A 20,443-nucleotide genomic window follows, 5' to 3' on the forward strand; every position below is an offset into this window, starting at 1 on the left:
GCAGGCTTCTTGGTTGTCTGTTACTGGTAACAAGCTACGTACTCTTAAGTGTTGTGTTTCCTCGTGGCCGTCCTCCTTCCACCGTAACCAGCGGTGGGAAACAGCTCTGGCGAGGTTGCGTATTGGCCATACTCGCTTAACCCATGGTCACTTGATGGAGAGCCGCCCTGCTCCTTATTGTCCTAGTTGCATTGTCCCTCTTACGGTCGTGCATGTCCTTCTTGAATATCCTGACTTCCAGGACGAGCGTGTGTCTTGCTTTCCGACCGCCCCTCGCGGTCACCTGTCCCTCGATAGAATTCTTGGTGACTCGAATACTTTTGATATCGTTCGCCTTATGCGTTTTTGTTCTCGTATTGGCATCCTTGGTGATATTTAGCGCCCTCTGATTATTTTGCGTATTTGATGGTGCTACATAGCCTTCCCGGTTTGGTGCCTTCTTTTGATAATTACTTACTTGTTCTAGCTTTAGTCATATGCAGTTTGCTTATTGTTATAGTGAATAGAAAGTGTTTAAACTGTATATATGTATTGTATATTATAAGGCTTGGTATTATTGCAGGAAGTAACTGTACTTAAATTATTTGATCAATAAAGTCAACAAGTCTGGCAATGCGTTTGTTTACCTCAGTGACTATAAGTATTACCATTTAAGGAAAATGGGTGGTCAAATGTAAGGAAAATGTTCTCAAGTGGATATTAACTAGGTGTTAAAAATATAAACTAAGTAAATAACTAACTAATAAATTTCAGTTGGATATATTTAGATTAAAAACTTATTGGGGAGCACTGGCCAGGAAATATTGGGGAACACTGGCCATGAAATTTGGATTCATTATTGTGGAGTAAGATACCATGAAATATCATAGACAAATACACTACATTGTTTGAAGGTTTTGTTAGACAAATATTTGAGGGGGAGTTGTTGGAAATAAATAGGACCAGCCAAACTAGCATGGTCTTTCATTCTTATAGAACCCAGAACTTTTTCCATTGTAAACCATCTATGCTGACTACTCCGCTACAGATGTATTTGAATTAATCAGAAGAGATTGTTTGGTACAATTTCACATTATACTCACGTGAATCCTTTCTTGTGCAGCTCGAGGCCGACAACTCCGGTACCTGTGGAATATGTTCCACTCTTTAGTAAATAAGGAAATAATGAAATAATAGGTCATTGAAGTAGGAGACAAGAATATTGCATCAGATTTCTAGAATGTTCTGGAAGGAAAGCTTCTTCACATAAAGTCAGTAAAAGTCACCTGACTTTCATTTTGAGACGAACTACGCGATAAAGAATTTAAGCATCAGTAGTAAACACTAATAACTTAATTTATTATATTTAGATTATAATTAACTAGGACCAGAAAAATTTATCAGTTTTATTTAAAGCTAAAAAAGGGAAAATATTAAGGAAATAACTTATGAGAATAAAGAGCTTATCTCAGATGCAGATCCACACAATAATTCACATCTAGGCCTAAAACGTTTATTGGGTAAATTAATATAACACAAGACTTTGATAACAATTTGATGTATTGTATATATAAATAATTATTATGTTTTTGAGCATTGGCTAGAAATATAAACAAGAATAAACAAATTACATAAACCCATCAGTCAACCCTTGAATACTACTGGATAAATACTATCGTTGATAATGTTGGATATTACCAATGAAAACACAGGCATTATAGGCAGTCAACATCACAAGTGTTTGGTGACTAGTGGCAAACATCTGCTGTTGTTTACACCAACAATAAACATGTAAACCGCTGACATCTTCTATAATTACGCCAATACAAGTCTAGAACTTTCTGTCCTGTATAATTGGATTGAAGTTTAGTTGCATATTGTATTAAAGATAAGAACTTCGCCCAGTCATCAAAACCAGACCGTGTCTCCAACTCTCTGACGTTTTATCACACCACAGAGTTGGATGTGACATCACAGTTTTGCACTTTCTTGTAGTTAATTTTTTTTAATAGGGAACCCATTTTTCAAGATCAAATAGCACCACCTTTTGAGGTGCCAAGATATAAAAATATATACCACATTTTCATTTGATTATTATCGACAAAGTATTATTTGAATGATATTGTTGAGGAAAACTTTTGTTTACCATCAATATTTTAAATGAATGGATATTTGATAAAATTCTTTTTCGTGACAAATTGGAGTATATGATCAAATATTATTCTAGATGCGTGTAGCACAAGCCGGCGCTACCATTTACCATACTAATGAACTAACATTTAATGAACGAAAGCCTTGGTCTCTCGTGACATGGTATATAATTGGATCTTAAAACAGATTGCTACGTGTTGTTATTATATTGTTTTAATATTATTACCAATTATACAAGTAGTGTTTATTCCATTGTGCACGTCTGGTATTTACATAGCAACTCGAATTTTCATTAAAAACATTCTTATTTGTATTTAATATTAAGCTGTTTTATTAGCTAATAAAAGTCAAAATGGTACTGAATCTTTGCTGTCATTAGATAGTAGTAGTAGGAGTCACTTACATGAATAGAAATGAAAGGAAAACGATTGCTTTCATATGTGTGATTCGCTTATACTAACTGCATACTTGTCGTTTATTATTGGGTACATTACCAGTCGTTTCTAATATTTATTTCTAAACGAAATCTAGTGCACGTATATATTCACCAAATAATATATGAATCTAAAAACAATTTTATACGTACCTTGAAATGTGTTACTTCAGGGTAGGTATAAACAACTACTGAATATTAAATCATGAGAAGTTCGTCGATAGGCACTACACATCAAAAAGTTAACACCAGCAATCAACAGCCAAATTAACACATAACTATATTCTACCCACTTTAAGACCCCGAACAAACAAAGAAGCAGCAAGAGAAAGTATGGGCTAAAAACCGTTCTGTAGTTACTTCCATTCTTATACACACACAACGCAATGTACTAACTACAATACGATCACGGCCTCAGCCATTCTTATGTTTTCATACCCAAATTAATACCCATTGATTCATGTTCTGTCACCTCACCCAAAAATTTTGTGCCATATCACCTCACCTAAAACAAGTAAAAGCATGATGTGTGTTATGTGTAAGCCATGTCTTTGAAAATGTAAAAAGCCTTACAAAACGCTTTTAGGCGTCAGACCAAAAATTAGATAAAAATGTAAAACATTAATTTTGGAAAGTTAATTTTTAAATTACCCCTCAACAGTGAAGAAAAAGTAATAAATATTGAGAAGATTCGTGTTAGAATTATTAATCTTACCCTTTCGGTCATATTCAACAACATATATTTACAAGAAAGACTGCTACCAATATATATATATATATATATATATATATATATATATATATATATAAAATATATATATAAAAAATATATATATAAAAAAAATATATATATATATATATATATATATATATATATATATATATATATATATATATATAATTATTATTATTATTAAATATGACCGAAAAAGTAAGATTAATAATTCTAACACGAATTTTCTCAATCTTTCGTACATTTCTTTTCACTGTTGGAGGTAATTCAAAAATCAATTCTCCTAAATTCATTTTTATTTCTAGTCTGACGCGACACTTCAGCGCGTTTCATAAAACTTATTACATTTTCAAAGACTTTACACATACACGACTGAATAGAACTTACATATCTCCGATTTGTTTATATCTACATTTGAGTGAGGTGGATGGGGTGAAGTGGTATTTAATAGGGTATTAATTTCATCAACACAAGACAGAACACGAAACAATGGGAATTGAAATGGAAGTGATTGTAGAAAGCCTATTGGTCCATATTTCTTGATGCTTCTATATTGGAGCGGAGTCTTGAGGTGGGTAGAATATAGTTGTGCATTAATTGGCTGTTGATTGCTGGTGTTGACTTCTTAATGTGCAGTGCCTCGCAAACGTCAAGCCGTCTGCTATCGCTGTATCTATCGATGATTTCTGTATTGTTTACTAGGATATCTCTGGCGATGGTTTGGTTGTGGGAAGAGATTATATGTTCCTTAATGGAGCCCTGTTGCTTATGCATCGTTAAACGCCTAGAAAGAGATGTTGTTGTCTTGCCTATATACTGGGTTTTTTGGAGCTTACAGTCCCCAAGTGGGCATTTGAAGGCATAGACGACGTTGGTCTCTTTTAGAGCGTTCTGCTTTGTGTCTGGAGAGTTTCTCATGAGTTGGCTGGCCGTTTTTCTGGTTTTATAGTAAATCGTCAGTTGTATCCTCTGATTTTTGTCTGTAGGGATAACGTTTCTATTAACAATATCTTTCAGGACCCTTTCCTCCGTTTTATGAGCTGTGGAAAAGAAGTTCCTGTAAAATAGTCTAATAGGGGGTATAGGTGTTGTGTTAGTTGTCTCTTCAGAGGTTGCATAGCGTTTCACTTTCCTTCTTATGATGTCTTCGACGAAACCATTGGAGAAGCCGTTGTTGACTAGGACCTGCCTTACCCTACAGAGTTCTTCGTCGACTTGCTTCCATTCTGAGCTGTGGCTGACAGCACGGTCGACATATGCGTTAACAACACTCTTCTTGTACCTGTCTGGGCAGTCGCTGTTAGCATTTAGGCACATTCCTATGTTCGTTTCCTTAGTGTAGACTGCAGTGTGGAAACCTCCGCTCTTTTCCATGACTGTTACATCTAGAAAGGGCAGCTTCCCATCCTTCTGCATCTCGTAAGTGAAACGCAGCACAGAATTCTGCTCAAATGCCTCCTTCAGCTCCTGCAGATGTCTGACGTCAGGTACCTGTGTAAAAATGTCGTCAACATACGTGCAGTATATGGCCGGTTTCAAGTTCATGTCGACTAAGACTTTTTGCTCGATGGTACCCATGTAGAAGTTCGCAAACAGGACACCTAGGGGAGAACCCATGGCGACCCCATCTACTTGCTTATACATGTGCCCATCCGGGCTCAAGAAGGGTGCCTTTTTAGTACAAGCTTGGAGTAGTTTCCTCAGAATATTTTCTGGTATGTCAAGAGGAGTACAGGCTGGATCACGATATATATATATATATATATATATATATATATATATATATATATATATATATATATATATATATATATATATATATATATATATATATAATGTATATATATATATATATATATATATATATATATATATATATATATATATATATATATATATGTCGTACCTAGTAGCCAGAACTCACTTTTTGGCCTACTATTCAAGGCCCGATTTGCCTAATAAGCCAAGTTTTCCTTAATTAATATATTTTTTCTAATTTTTTTCTTATGAAATGATAAAGCTACCTATTTCATTATGTATGAGGTCAATTTTATTTTATTGGAGTTAAAATTAACGTAGATATATGACCGAACCTAACCAACCCTACCTAACCTAACCTATCTTTATAGGTTAGGTTTGGTTAGGTAGCCGAAAAAGTTAGGTTAGGTCAGGTTAGGTAGGTTAGGTAGTCGAAAAAACAATTAATTCATGAAAACTTGGCTTATTAGGCAAATCGGGCCTTGCATAGTAGGCTGAGGAGTGCGTTCTGGCTACTAGGTACGACATATATATATATATGTCGTACCTAGTAGCCAGAACTCACTTCTCAGCCTACTATGCAAGGCCCGATTTGCCTAATAAGCCAAGTTTTCATGAATTAATTGCTTTTCGACTACCTAACCTACCTAACTTAACCTAACCTAACTTTTTCGGCTACCTAACCTAACCTAACCTATAAAGATAGGCTAGGTTAGGTTAGGTAGGGTTGGTTAGGTTCGGTCATATATCTACGTTAATTTTAACTCCAATAAAAAAAAATTGACCTCTTACATAATGAAATGGGTTGCTTTATCATTTCATAAGAAAAAATTTAGAGAAAATATATTAATTCATGAAAACTTGGCTTATTAGGCAAATCGGGCCTTGCATTGTAGGCTGAAAAGTGAGTTCTGGCTACTAGGTACGACATATATATATATATATATATATATATATATATATATATATATATATATATATATATATGTCGTACCTAGTAGCCAGAACGCACTTCTCAGCCTACTATGCAAGGCCCGATTTGCCTAATAAGCCAAGTTTTCCTGAATTAATATATTTTCTCTAATTTTTTTCTTTTGAAATGATAAAGCTACCCATTTCATTATGTATGAGGTCATTTTTTTTTTTATTGTAGTTAAAATTAATGTAGATATATGACCGAACCTAACCAACCCTACCTAACCTAACCTAACCTATCTTTATAGGTTAGGTTAGGTTAGGTAGCCGAAAAAGTTAGGTTAGGTTAGGTTAGGTAGGTTAGGTAGTCGAAAAAACATTAATTCAAGAAAACTTAGCTTATTAAGCAAATCGGGCCTTGCATAGTAGGCTGAGAAGTGAGTTCTGGCTACTAGGTACGACATATATATATATATATATATATATATATATATATATATATATATATATATATATATATATATATATATATATATATATATATATATATATGTCGTACCTAGTAGCCAGAACTCACTTCTCAGCCTACTATGCAAGGCCTGATTTGCCTAATAAGCCAAGTTTTCATGAATTAATGTTTTTTCGTCTGCCTAACCTACCTAACCTAACCTAACCTAGCTTTTTTTGGCTACCTAACCTAACCTTACCTATATATATAGGTTAGGTTAGGTTAGGTAGGGTTGGTTAGGTTCGGTCATATATCTACGTTAATTTTAACTCCAATAAAAAAAAATTGACCTCATACATAGTGAAAAGGGTAGCTTTATCATTTCATAAGAAAAAAATTATAGTAAATATATTAATTCAGGAAAACTTGGCTTATTAGGCAAATCGGGCCTTGAATAGTAGGCTGAGAAGTGAGTTCTGGCTACTAGGTACGACATATATATATATATATATATATATATATATATATATATATATATATATATATATATATATATATATATATATATATAACTGTAAATGTTCGTTTTTTCAAAATCGCTAATCTCCAAAAGTTCTTCACCGATTGCTTTGAAATTTCAACAGAATGTTCTATTCACATCCGAGCGGGTTTTTATATACATACTATATAGATGTCACGTCTGTAATGGGGAAAAAAATGTTTTAAAAAAAGTGTGCTTTTCATGTGATGGAAATCTTCGAAATCTCTTTACTGATTGCTTTGAAATTTTGACACAACGTTGCATTCGAATTGGATCGTGTTTTCAAATACCTTCTATATACATGCCTTATCTGTGACAGGAAAATACGTGCATTATTTAAGAAACAGCATCATCTGGTGGACGAAAGAGCAACACACGCTGTATTGTCTGAAAGTTCTTCACCGATCGCTTTGAAATTTTTAAACAACGTTTCATTTGAATACGTTTGTGTTTTTATATACTTACTATATCGATGCTACACCTGTGGCAGGTAAAAACAAGTTTTTTGATAGCTCCATCTGTTGCAGTTAATAGCAACACACACTATACTAAATGAGTTACGATTCCATGTCAGTGTTTCTGATTGCATTGATAAGTTTAATTTTCATAGCTTTTTATTTATTTTTATTCTGATCTCATTATTTAATGTGACTTTGCATTGAAATTGAGCTGTGCTCTTTACCATACTGTTCATTTCATGAATATAGTTTTATTTTTTTATTTTTTTTCATTTCGTTTTTTTAACTGTTCCTTTTTTCAGTGATGGAAACATTAGATAATTTGATGTTCCCAATTTTCTGATTCAAACATCAGATAATTTGGGAATACAGCGGACGAGGGAGTGGGAAATGGTGGAGAGAACGAGGGGACAGGGGAAATGGAGAATGGTGGGAAGGACAAGGGGACAGGGGAGTGGGGGATAGTGGGAAGGACGAGGGGATGGTGAGGGAAGACGAGGGGATGGTTGAGTGGGGAGGGAAAAGGGACGGGAGAGGGAGGGAATGGTGGGGAGGACGAGGGGATGGGGGGGGGGTGTTGGTTGGTGGGAAGGACTGAGGGACAGGGGAAAGAAGTAATGTGTTGTCAAGTACAGCTAGTAGTAATAATAATAATAATAAAAAAAATCATAATGGAATTCCCTGAGATTATTAGTAATATTGTGAATCAACATAATCATTGCAACCAGGCAGTTGTTTAATTAACGGAGTGAAGCGATATCACAAATGAAAATATCCAATATCAATTACACAGAGAAATCACAATTGTGTGATGCATCCAATGAAGAAATCCACAAGGGCCGTGACGAGGATTCGAACCTGCTTCCGAGAGCATCCCAGACGCTGCTTTAATCGACTGAGCTACGACATGGTTAAAAGGAGTTGAAACCGAAGTTCTACTGAACTTACTGGATCCTGCATTCTCTCCAAGGCACAAACCAGGGTTTTAAACAACTCCCCATATGCACTCGAGCTATGTCAATAGGCCGTTCTCCCTCTTCGCCCTTACTTCATTACACACAGAAATCACAATTGCGTGATGCATCAAATGAACAATTCCACAAGGGCCGTGACAAGGATTCGAACCATCGTCCGAGAGCAGGTTCACTTTTGACCATGTCGTAGCTCAGTCGATTAAGGCAGCGTCTGGGATGCTCTCGGACGCAGGTTCAAATCTTCATCACGGCCCTTATGGATTTGTTCATCCAATATCAATTATTTCTTTCGAAGCATTCAGGTGTTTATGATTCAACATCTTATGATGAAATATAAATGATTCTGTTATGAGAAAATAAAACTTATGCTAAAGTTGATGGAAAAACTTCGCAATGAAAAAATTTCAATAAAATAACACTTGGAAATATGGTAGAAAGTAGACTTTTGTAGTGTGATTCATTGACTACTTGGAAACTCAAATGTATCTTACCTTCAAATAATATGTTAACTTATGTTACCTTTTTTTCCCCGAATTGATTCTCATACATCTCTCTTTGTAGGATAATCTACTGGTGATTGTTTTGATTATTAATTCTATAGACTGTATATAATTGTATTTATCACAATTTAGCTGCCAACATGTTACACGGTAAAAATGGACGATAACATGTAAAGCATAGGTGTTGCACGTGAAACTTTAGTAATTATTAATAAATACGTCTTACGCTTTTGGGTGGTGTTTTCATGCATCATAATGATTTAATCCTAGATTCATATCAATGGCCAAAAATTATGTGCTATTAGAAAAAATCGAACTCTGGACTTTCCTTAGTTCTGTCAGGTCTTGGCAACAAATAGTGACTAATGTAAGTAACGCTGCATTCTGGGACTTGCTGGAGTAATTTTCTGTAGTGTGGGAGGCATGCTCTGTTGTGACTCAAGTTCCACCAACTACAACACTGGCTCCCTCATCCTCCTGCCTCGGCATCATACTCAACTTTTTTAATTGAGATTCAGGAGGAATGGGTTTGATGTTAAATCTTTAGTGTCTATATAATTCATATAGTAGATTCATTTTATTTTGGTTTCAGTCCTGAGACTGATGATTTTAGTGAAAAAGTACCTAAATTGATTTTATGACTCGATGCAAACGTCGCCGCAAAATATTCTCATTTTCTGTAGCAAATATGTCAGGAATGTTATTTCTTTTAAGACTAACTAATATGCTTACTAATAATGGTATTGACACAACCAGCGGCAATTTATTTCTACCTGTTACATTAAAAATTTATGGGTTATCTTGAGTTATCTTGAGATGATTTTTCGGGTGCATTTTTAGTGTCCCCGAGGCCCTATCCTCGACCAGGCCTCCACCCCCAGGAAGCAGCCCATGACAGCTGACTAACACCCAGGTACCTATTTTACTGCTAGGTAACAGGGGCATAGGGGGAAAGAAACTCTACCTATTGTTTCTTGCCGGCGCCCGGGATCGAACCCGGAACCACAGGATCACAAGTCCAGTGTGCTGTCCGTTCGGCCGACCGGCTCCCTGGCCGACCGGGTTACCTGGTTGATTTGGTTCTGGGAGTTCTTCTACTCCCCAAGCCCGGCCCGAGGCCAGGCTCGACTTGTGAGAGTTTGGTCCACCAGGCTGTTGCTTGGAGCGGCCCGCAGGCCCACATACCCACCACAGCCCGGTTGGTCCGGTACTCCTCGGAGGAATAAATCTAGTTTCCTCTTGAAAATGTCCACGGTTGTTCCTGCAATATTTCTTATGCTTGCTGGGAGGACGTTGAACAACCGCGGACCTCTGATGTTTATACAGTGTTCTCTGATTGTGCCTATGGCACCTCTGCTCTTCACTGCTGCTATTCTACATTTTCTTCCATATTGTTCACTCAAGTACGTTGTTATTTTACTGTGTAGATTTTGTACTTGGCCCCTCCAGTATCTTCCAGGTGTATATTATTTGATATCTCTCTCGTCTTCTTTCTAGTGAGTACATTTGGAGGGCTTTGAGACGATCCCAATAATTTAGGTGCTTTATTGCGTCTATGCGTGCCGTATATGTTCTCTGTATTCCCTCTATTTCAGCAATCTCTCCTGCTCTGAAGGGGGAAGTGAGTACTGAGCAGTACTCAAGACGGGACAACACAAGTGATTTGAAGAGTACAACCATTGTGATGAGATCCCTGGATTTGAAAGTTCTCGTAATCCATCCTATCATTTTTCTGGCTGTCGCAATATTTGCTTGGTTATGCTCCTTAAACGTTAGGTCGTCAGACATTATTATTCCCAAATCCTTTACATGCTGTTTTCCTACTATGGGTACATTTGATTGTGTTTTGTACTCTGCATTATGTTTAAGGTCCTCATTTTTACCGTACCTCAGTACCTGGAATTTATCACTGTTAAACATCATGTTATTTTCTGATGCCCAGTCGAAAAAGTTATTAATATCAGCTTGAAGTTCTTCAATGTCCTCAGCCGAGGTAATTTTCATACTGATTTTTGTGTCATCTGCAAAGGATGATACGAAGCTGTGACTTGTATTTTTGTCTATATCTGATATGAGAATAAGGAAAAGCAGCGGTGCAAGGACTGTACCCTGAGGTACAGAGCTTGTAACTGCACTTGGACTAGATTTTATATGGTTGACCGTTACTCGCTGAGTCCTGTTTGACAGAAAACCGAGTATCCAGCGTCCTACTTTACCGGTTATTCCCATTGACTTCATTTTGTGTGCTTGTTACGGCCCTCTCGGGACGCAACGGGGTTCTTGCTCTGATGTTGTTAGAGGAAGATATATGTATCCGTTCCCAAGCCAGTATTGGCTATCAAGGGATGAGATCCGTGACGCAAGTAACTTAAAAGGGAGTAGGGAAAGAAAGCTAAGAACTTAATATAATAATTAGTACCATCACCATTTAAATATATAAAATAAAAGAGTGCACAAGGGGGAGGGGTATTAACACTTAACAAGGGGATTAATCCTCAATCGATGTCTTCTACTGAAGACGCTGGTGCCACAACTTTCGGTGCCTTCTTCGTGGCCTCACGACGTGTCCTCTGAGAATGCCGAGCCTACCCGGGCCACAGGTCAGCCAAAACGCAGGTCCACTGGGGGCACCGTCGTGGAGGCCGTCAACCACACGTCCAGCTGGTCTGCTGGCAGGTACTGAGCCACCAAGGCTGGTACGGCCACTCCACGAACGATATAAGGGGTACGCCCTAGACAGGAGTCTCGTGTGATATCACAAATCACCCTCCTGTCTTCAGTACCCCAGTGGATGATCGTCTCCAACAGTCGGTCCCGGGTAAATCCTTTCACTGCCACTCCACTGGCAGGCTAACACATCACAGTGCTCTTCCGGGGGGACGACGTCACAACAGCTGCAGCAAACTTCACAGTATGGAGACTGGCTGCCTCGGGTAGACTGACTCCACTTCCATCACAGTGGTCCCAGGTCGGCTCTGTAAGCAGACACGTCATCAATAACCGGGACACTAATACACCTCACTTACGGGCTCGGGCGCAAACACCTGACGTATCCAGTCCATAGATGGCGCTGTCGTCGGAGTACCACCTCACCAGAGGTCAGGAGCGGCGGTGTTGAGCGCTGAACCAGACTGGAAACTGGTCCTCGAGGCCAGTACACGCTGTCCTCACCAGGTGTCGTCGTCCGTTTGGCGGGGGTTTCGGGAGCTGACCCACAGATGGCGTGTTTGTCACTGCTCCAGGCTCGGACGCTGGATCCGGGTTCGTAACACCTCCCCACCAGACTGGAAACTGGTCCTCGAGGCCAGTACACGCTGTCCTCACCAGGTGTCGTCGTCCGTTTGGCGGGGGTTTCGGGAGCTGACCCACAGATGGCGTGTTTGTCACTGCTCCAGGCTCGGATAACAGTGCTATCACGCCATGGTCACATTTATCGAAAGCCTTTGCGAAGTCCGTGTATATCACATCAGCATTCTGTTTTTCTTCTTATGCCTCAGTGACTTTGTCGTAGTGCTCAAGTAGCTGTGAGAGGCACGATCTTCCCGCTCGAAATCCATGTTGGCCTGGGTTGTGAAGGTCATTGGTCTCCATGAAATTGGTGACCTGACTCCTAATCACTCTCTCAAATACTTTTATGATGTGCGATGTTAGTGCAACTGGTCTATAATTTTTTGCCAATGCTTTGCTCCCTCCCTTGTGTAGAGGGGCTATGTCTGCTACTTTAAGTGCATCTGGTATCTCCCCCGTGTCCAAGCTCTTCCTCCACACTATACTGAGTGCCTGTGCTACCGGCACTTTGCATTTCTTTATAAATATTGAATTCCATGAGTCTGGACCTGAGGCCGAGTGCATGGGCATGTTTTCAATTTCTTTTTCGTGGGTGATGTGGGAGTTTTCCCACACTCTCTTTCTCAATCTCTCTCACTTTTCAAATAGTTTCAAACATTTCCTTGGTCATAAACGTTGGATATGTCAAATCATTCGAATCTAAGACATAAGCATATTTGGCATTTAAAATTTAATATACTGGTTTGAAATATTATTTATATTTGTAATAATATCTATATGATTGCATATTGAAACAAAAACGAATGGCAATGACAAATAATGCATAAACCAGAAAATAGAATGTAGCAACTCTTTGACCATTGAAATTGTTTGAAACATTTACTATCATTCATTCATATGATTACTATTATCAACAAAAAACAGCTTCTTGCCACGTGTCTCCTGGTAAGCTAAATATAATGTTCTATGTTAGTAAACATGAGGTATTATGGAACATAATGTTTACTACATGAAAATTATTAAAATGCATGTATATTTTCCAATATTATTCTTAGCATATTTTGTACACATTTCATAGATTTTATATAATTATTGCATAACGATTCACCCAGTCAGCAGTGTTACTAGGTCATTTTATATATCCAAAATAGATAGGAATGACAGCTACGGGCTACTTGGAACTTTTTGTTCCAAGTAGCGAATCTTAAACAAGAAGAAGATAGGAATGTTTGAACGAGACAGAACATTACCTGGACATCGTCTCTAGGATACAGGGACATCACTGGATCTCACCCACAGTTAAGACCCATAACCTATTTTTCCTAATTTAAAAAAAAATAGGTAAATTATTTTAGCATTTAGGTAACTGATCTTTATGTTGAAATCAAATTGTACTGTACCTGCGGCAATGTCCAGCACTCGGATGTGTTGACGGCGGTCTTCTGGGACCTTCTGAACCACGTGCTCAGCAGCGATGATGTGCCCTCTGTATTTCGAATAGATTTTAACCTGGCCAAGAGAAGAATATGACATACAGAGATGCTTCATAATTATTATTATACCTATAAATACTTGACCAAAATTATTTTGTATGTCAGGTAAAAACACGAAATACCTCAAGCGCCTTCATTAATATATATTTCTCTGAGGTTATGGTTACATTCATTTAAATATTGTCAAAAGCTATTAGTAATTTTCAAGCAAATAAAGAATTGATGACCAATCCTATTGCTTTAGTGTTAAACTGCTCCTAGGGACAGATTATTGACATCTGGCAGTAATGGATGTTAATGCCAGATATTACCTGGCAATAATACCTGACATCTGGATATTTATTAGGAATAACTCATGTAAACGTTTATCTGTTCTGTATTTATTTGTTTCGTTTTATTTTCCTTTCCCCGTCCCATCCCATATCCTCATCCTGATCCCTTCCCAGTGCTATTTAGTCGTATGGCTTGGCGCTTTCTTCTGATAATGCCCTTCCTTTCTACTCTTGTGGATGCACTTTAAGTTTATACTCATTCCATGGTGCAAATGTTCAATTATCATACGAGTAATATTTAGGTTTAATATCACACCTACACATTGGAGTTCTGTGAGATGATTGGACGCAGCTAATGTTGGGTCATATTAATATGGTTTACATGCAAGGTGATATAAAGAACCGTAACTGAGAGGTTAGCAGAACATCCAATGAAAAGAGCCTATATAGTACAATACTAGCACATTTATGTGGGTATCTTGTCACTCGAAAAAGTATATAAAATATACTTTTTCTCGAATATAAATGTAAGACAAGATGACAGAACTCAGACCAGAAACAGAGAGTGACACACTGTATATGTTTGAACGATCTGAACCCTTGGACACAGTATAAAGAGGACACTAGCACACAAGGTGGAGAAATAAGCAGGGTTGTCAGGAAAGGTCCTTCAGTTGGTAAAGGAATATCTTAACAAAATATTAATAAATATAATGGGATATATATATACCTCAAAGCTGCTAGATGTTATCAGGTGAGTCCCAAAGGGATCATAGTGTAAATTTTATTTCTGATTTATGCAAATGAGCTTTCCCAGACGATGGATTTTTCCTCCATTATGCTTTCTGATGAGGCGATATATTGAGGAAGACTGCAAGAAATTGCAAAGTGTAATTGACTAACTGAAAGAGTGATGCATTACATTACTATTCGAGCAAGTGCAAAATAACGTAACTGCATGCTTGGAACATGGAGTTTCACATTACAAAATGTGAGAGGAAACCCTCCTGAAGTTGAACACAGACAAGAATCTCACAGGTTGATACCTACTGCACCTGTCTCTCAAGGCCCACCACACCTAGATTTCATAAACTGAATGTGATATATAAGACGACTATAGAGCTAGATCGTTATATATATATTTTTAAATGATGGTGAGGATATATTCTGTTTAAAGCAGAACCAGCGTAAAATAAATGTTCTCCTCAAACACAGCATAAAGCTGCAGAAACACCAGTGATTGGTAACCACTGTAATCCACTAATTCTGAGAAGCGAGTTACAAGGAAAGACAAGATCAACATTATATTACTGCAACAAAGTTTAAACAAGGGACAGACGAACATTACATAAACTGAGCAGCTGGTGTCAGTGGATCAGAAGCTATCGTTAGTGAGACAAAAAGTGTTGTCAGTGAGTCAAGAATGTCACGTGTAAAGGTACATAGTGAAGCACCCCCAACAGGTGGTGTGCTTCAAAGAAACATAAATTGAAAAAGAAAAACGATTTTGACTTTTGCAGTGTGAAACTGACAGGAATTAAAGCATCAAAAAAAATACTCCAGAAAACAATATAAACAAATTTAGTTAAATAATAAATAAATTAACTTCAATACTTGGCCTACAACTTGACATCTACACAAAAATAGAAATAACAGAAAAAATAGTAATGGAAAAGTTACTCTTAAGACTTTGAACAAATGATATATAAAGAATAATGCTGCACGAATTATATTACCACAACACTACGACTTGAGGTGGTTTACCCTTCACCTTGGAGTACCTGAGGTGGTTTACACTTCACTCTGGAGTACCTGAGGTGGTTTACCTTTCACTCTGAAGTACCTGAGGTGGTTTACCCTTCACCCTGGAGTACCTGAGGTGGTTTACCCTTCACCCTGGAGTACCTGAGGTGGTTTACCCTTCACCCTGGAGTACCTGAGGTGGTTTACCCTTCACCCTGGAGTACCTGAGGTGGTTTACCCTTCACCCTGGAGTACCTGAGGTGGTTTACCCTTCATCCTGCCGGCAGTTAAAGTACCAATTCAGCACAGGGAGTTATTGACGGGAGCAGGGCGTCTCACACGATCAGGTGACTTACGTACAATATCACCTTAAGTACTGGTGACTTACGTACTGGTCTATGCACACAGTACATGCTATGTACAGCATACATAGACACTCAGGTCTAAAGATCTTGAATTAAATTCGCCATGACGTAGATATGACGTAAGAGGTCAGAATCTGTCGTCACCTATCACAGTGACGAAGGTGAGACTGGACAAGCAGTTTACTCTGCTATGGAGCATAATTGTGTGACGGGCAGATCGTCCTCACATACAAGGATCCAAGTTCATTAATCCAGCCACAAAATCTCCTGTTTATGAATGAAAAACTATTTACACACAACTCACAACTTATGACGTCCGAAAACTTCAGGAACAAGTTCTCTGCTCACATCCTCTGTTTGAACCACAATTCTATAAACAGCCCTTCCTCCAAACAAAGACCCAAAAGTGATTCCATGCACCCGCCAAACTCCCCTGTTTTTTAATGAAAAACGATTTACACACGACTCACAACTGATAAAATTCGAACAGTTCCAGAACAAGTACTTCACTGACGAATTTTTTTCAAACCACAACGCTGTAAATGCTTAATCCACAGACTACAATTACAAATAATCACCAACAGAACCTAAACAACTAACCTAACCTAACCTATGCCTATATGTGCACAATATGCTAATATATATTATAATATTGATTTATATTTGAGAAAATACCCGCTTTGAATGAACATCATGTATAAAATTATGAATGCGTTTGTGGGGTCGACCGCTGGATGTAATGGACTTGAGTCAAGGATGGGTAGCAGCACATGCTTAACCCATATATTTCAAATACAAATAATCGCCAACAGAACCTAAACACCTAACCGAACCTATGCCTAACTATACATAGAATTTTTATGTATAAAATAATAATAATTTATATATGACAACAAACCAGTATTTATTACACAGTACATTAAAAATGATGACAGTTGTTAATGGGTCAGAAGCTGAGGTCAGGAGGTCAGAAGCAGTCGTCGGTGGTCAGAAGCTATGGCCAGGAGGTCAGAAGCAGTCATCGGTAGTCAGAAGCTATGGTCAGGAGATCAGAAGCAGTCGTCGGTGTTCAGAAGCTGTGGTCAGGAAGTCAGCAGCAGTCGTCTGGGATCAGGAGGTCAGAAGCTGTGTGTTAGTACTCAAATTGTATGACAGTTGGGACATACCCATTAACAGGCGAGTAGGCCTCTGACGTCATTCCCTACAGAGCCGGCAACTATTGCTCGTATTAATGTCCAGAGGTCAGTTTAGGAAATGGTTATCCCACATTTTGCTGGTGAATCCCGCTTATTAGAGTCATGGTTTAGTAAGGTTGAAGCGAAAACCATCGTGCGTTTTTTCTGAGCCTACTGATGCCGAACACTTGGCAATTGCACGGTTAGCTGTTGACACAACCAAAGGATTGCCCATTAAGTATTTGATGAGAAAGCCATTGTTAGCCTCCGGTCTTGGTCTGAATTTATGGATTTCTTTTGCTGGCGCTTTGTTAATTAAAACACTTTCCTCCTCCCGGCAAACGACAAAAAAACTAGCACAAAGTGCTCTCGGCGTTTCGGCGATCGAGCGGCAACACTGAAAAGTGCATACTCTTTCACTGTCCTGACCTTAATTTTCGATGTACATATTTGATTTTTGTACCAATGTATTCACAATAGAATGTTCTAGAAGAACATATGTATAAAATGTCACCAAAGCATGAGTTAAACCACCACCAAATAAAGAACTACGTTGATCACTAGCCGTGAGCTCCAAACAGCGATGAAATGTTTCTATTATTTTCAGGGTTGTCAACTCTACACTTGTCCTACAGCGTTAAATTTGGTATCTCTGAGATCGCAATAAAATTTTCTACACAGACATATGCATATAAATGTAGAATCTGTGGGAAAAATCTGTCGAGATTGATATGAGAGGAGACTACCAGGGACTTGTACTGAACTAAATTAAAAATTACTGTCTGCAAATTAATTCAACTAAAATATCTAGCTAGGGTCGTAAATCCTAGCTCCTCTTTTCCTAATGACAGATTGTGGGCTGTAAGGGGCAGGTGGGGTGAATGAATTAGTTGATAGGTTGATTGAAGATCCACAGTCCACCTGCCGACAGGTATCTCACATCAGCTTGTACTTTATACAAGGATAAGATTTAATAAATTCAGTTATATGACTGAACACTGGCTCTGTTTAAATCAGAGATTTAAACCTGTACATAGTCTAGCCTAGCACCATAACTATTAACAGCCAATATATTCTTATACTATAAATAACAATTTAAATTGTAAAAGTATAATAAATGACTTTAAATGTAGTCTAAGTATTGTTACTAAATACTAGAAATTATATTCAATTAAATGAACTTATATGATAACTTAAAAATAACTAAGCAAGCAATTGTTTACTTAATTTATATTCAAGTATATATATGCATATATATATGTATATATATATATGCAATGTATTTATATTCAATTTATATGATTAGGTACAGTCAGCCTGACTGAATCTTTTCCCACACCATGGACACTTATGAGGTATGGGTTATTTATCGTGACTGAATCTTTTCTTACACAATGGACTCTCATGAAGTTTAGTGCTTGGATAAAGATTCACTGCTACACTACTATATTAATAAACTTATGCCATGGATGCACGGTATCTAGATTGATATCTGCGTGTTTAAGTCTCCCTCCACAACGCAGAATGTTGTGATTTTCTTGGTCTATCCACAGACCGAGATTGTGTTTTAACTTATGCGGAAGATTTTCATAGTTATTCCCATAAGTTTCTCTCTGGGCTTGTCTTACCCACCCAATAGATAAGTGCATCTGGAAGAGTGTATTTTATACCTCTTTTCCTGAGATAATGAAACACGTTCTGTGTTACATTGATTAATGTGATGAGCGAGGAGTAACGAGTACAATCCAAGTCTGATATTTGAGCTTGCTGCCTGGAGGTAGGTATGGTTTGTGTCGTAATGACGTGTGGCTTTTGTTCCGGCCAACTACCATTCACTAACCATCGAGGGCCCATGAAACCAAATATCTGCCTTTGCAAACTGTTTAAACGTCATACCTCTTGATAAGAGATCAGCTGGATTATCTTTTGCTGGTACATGCAACAATTGAAAGCCTGCGGAAATTTCTTTTATTTCCAAGACGCGATTTTTTACATATGGAGTCGGACAGTTGTCGTTTCGTACCCATTGTAAGACAGCTTCATTGTCAGACCATATTATGACATCTTTGAAGTTCATGGTAGACAAGACTTGTTTGATATGCACTGCTAAGCATGTGCCAGTTAGCAATGCTGTTAGTTCCATCTGAGGCAAAGTCCTCTTTTTTAATGGAGCGACTCTGGCCTTAGAGGTGATAAGATATGATTGATGGGAAGTCACTAAGTAAGCACAAGCTCCAAAAGCTTTGGCTGACGAGTCTGTGAATACATGTAGTGATACTTCATCATTTTCCTCGATTATGTGTCTTGGAAAGATTATCTTTTCAACTAAAGTTTGTTCTTGAGCCACTTCCATCCAAGCTTTTTGTAACTGGATTGGTAGTGGATCATCCCAACCAACTTTAGTCTTCCAAGCTTCTTGCACCAATAAATGCCACTTCATAGTTAAAGAATTTAGTAGACCAAGTGGGTCGAATACTTTGCTAACTTGTGAAAGTAAATCCCTCTTTGTAGCAATGCAATAATTTACTGGTATAGACTTGATTGAAATTGTGTCCGAGATTAGATCCCACTCCATACCTAACACCTTTTGTGATTCTGGTACATAATATTTAGGGTAATCTCTTGCTATTTGATTATTCAATGTTGCATTATTAGAGGCCCATGATTGTAGCAGCATGTTGGCACCTTGTAGCTCCTTGTTGGCCTCTTGATATAATTGTAACAGTTCAGTAGTACTGTTAACTTTCCCTTGAAAATTATCTACATATAGATTCTGACTGATTTCAGTCTTATAGGGACTTGATGATTTCTTCAGATGAGTATCTAGAGTTGCTTGCAATAGAAATGGACTACTTGTCGCCCCGAAAAGAACTGATGAGAATCTGAAAGTCACTATAGGACTATTGATATCTTCTGGGTTCTCTACCCATAGAAACTTAGTGAAGTTTCTATCATCTTCCTGCAAGCCAACTCTTAGAAAGGCCTTATTAATATCTGCTGAAAATGCATATTTATTAAGTCTAAACTTCAGCTGTATGTCATACAATTTCTGAGTTAGACTTGGACCTATTTGCAAACAATCATTTAGACTGGTTCCTTGGAGTCCAGATTTCGAGCTACAATTAAAAACTATCTGTAAAGGAGTCGTTTTTGATTCTCTCATTACAGCCAAGAGTGGTAAAAAATGGCCTGTTTGCTTATTGTTGTGTTTCACGAC

At 37.8% G+C, this 20,443-nt stretch overlaps 1 protein-coding gene across 1 annotated transcript in view; it reads right to left on the bottom strand.

Annotated features, from left to right (window-relative positions):
• LOC123750920 (methyltransferase-like protein 27) overlaps positions 1-20,443 on the bottom strand; it is a 224,667-nt gene that overhangs the window by 60,276 nt on the left and 143,948 nt on the right. Inside the window, exons 3-4 of the mRNA XM_069311901.1 lie at positions 13,579-13,687; positions 1,083-1,125 (exon numbers count right to left, since the gene is read on the bottom strand). Coding sequence (XP_069168002.1) covers positions 1,083-1,125; positions 13,579-13,687 — 152 coding nt within the window. The remainder of the gene's footprint in view (positions 1-1,082; positions 1,126-13,578; positions 13,688-20,443) is intronic.

The sequence above is a fragment of the Procambarus clarkii genome, chromosome 70 (genome assembly GCF_040958095.1).
Source record: "Procambarus clarkii isolate CNS0578487 chromosome 70, FALCON_Pclarkii_2.0, whole genome shotgun sequence".
Lineage (NCBI taxonomy): Eukaryota > Metazoa > Arthropoda > Malacostraca > Decapoda > Cambaridae > Procambarus > Procambarus clarkii.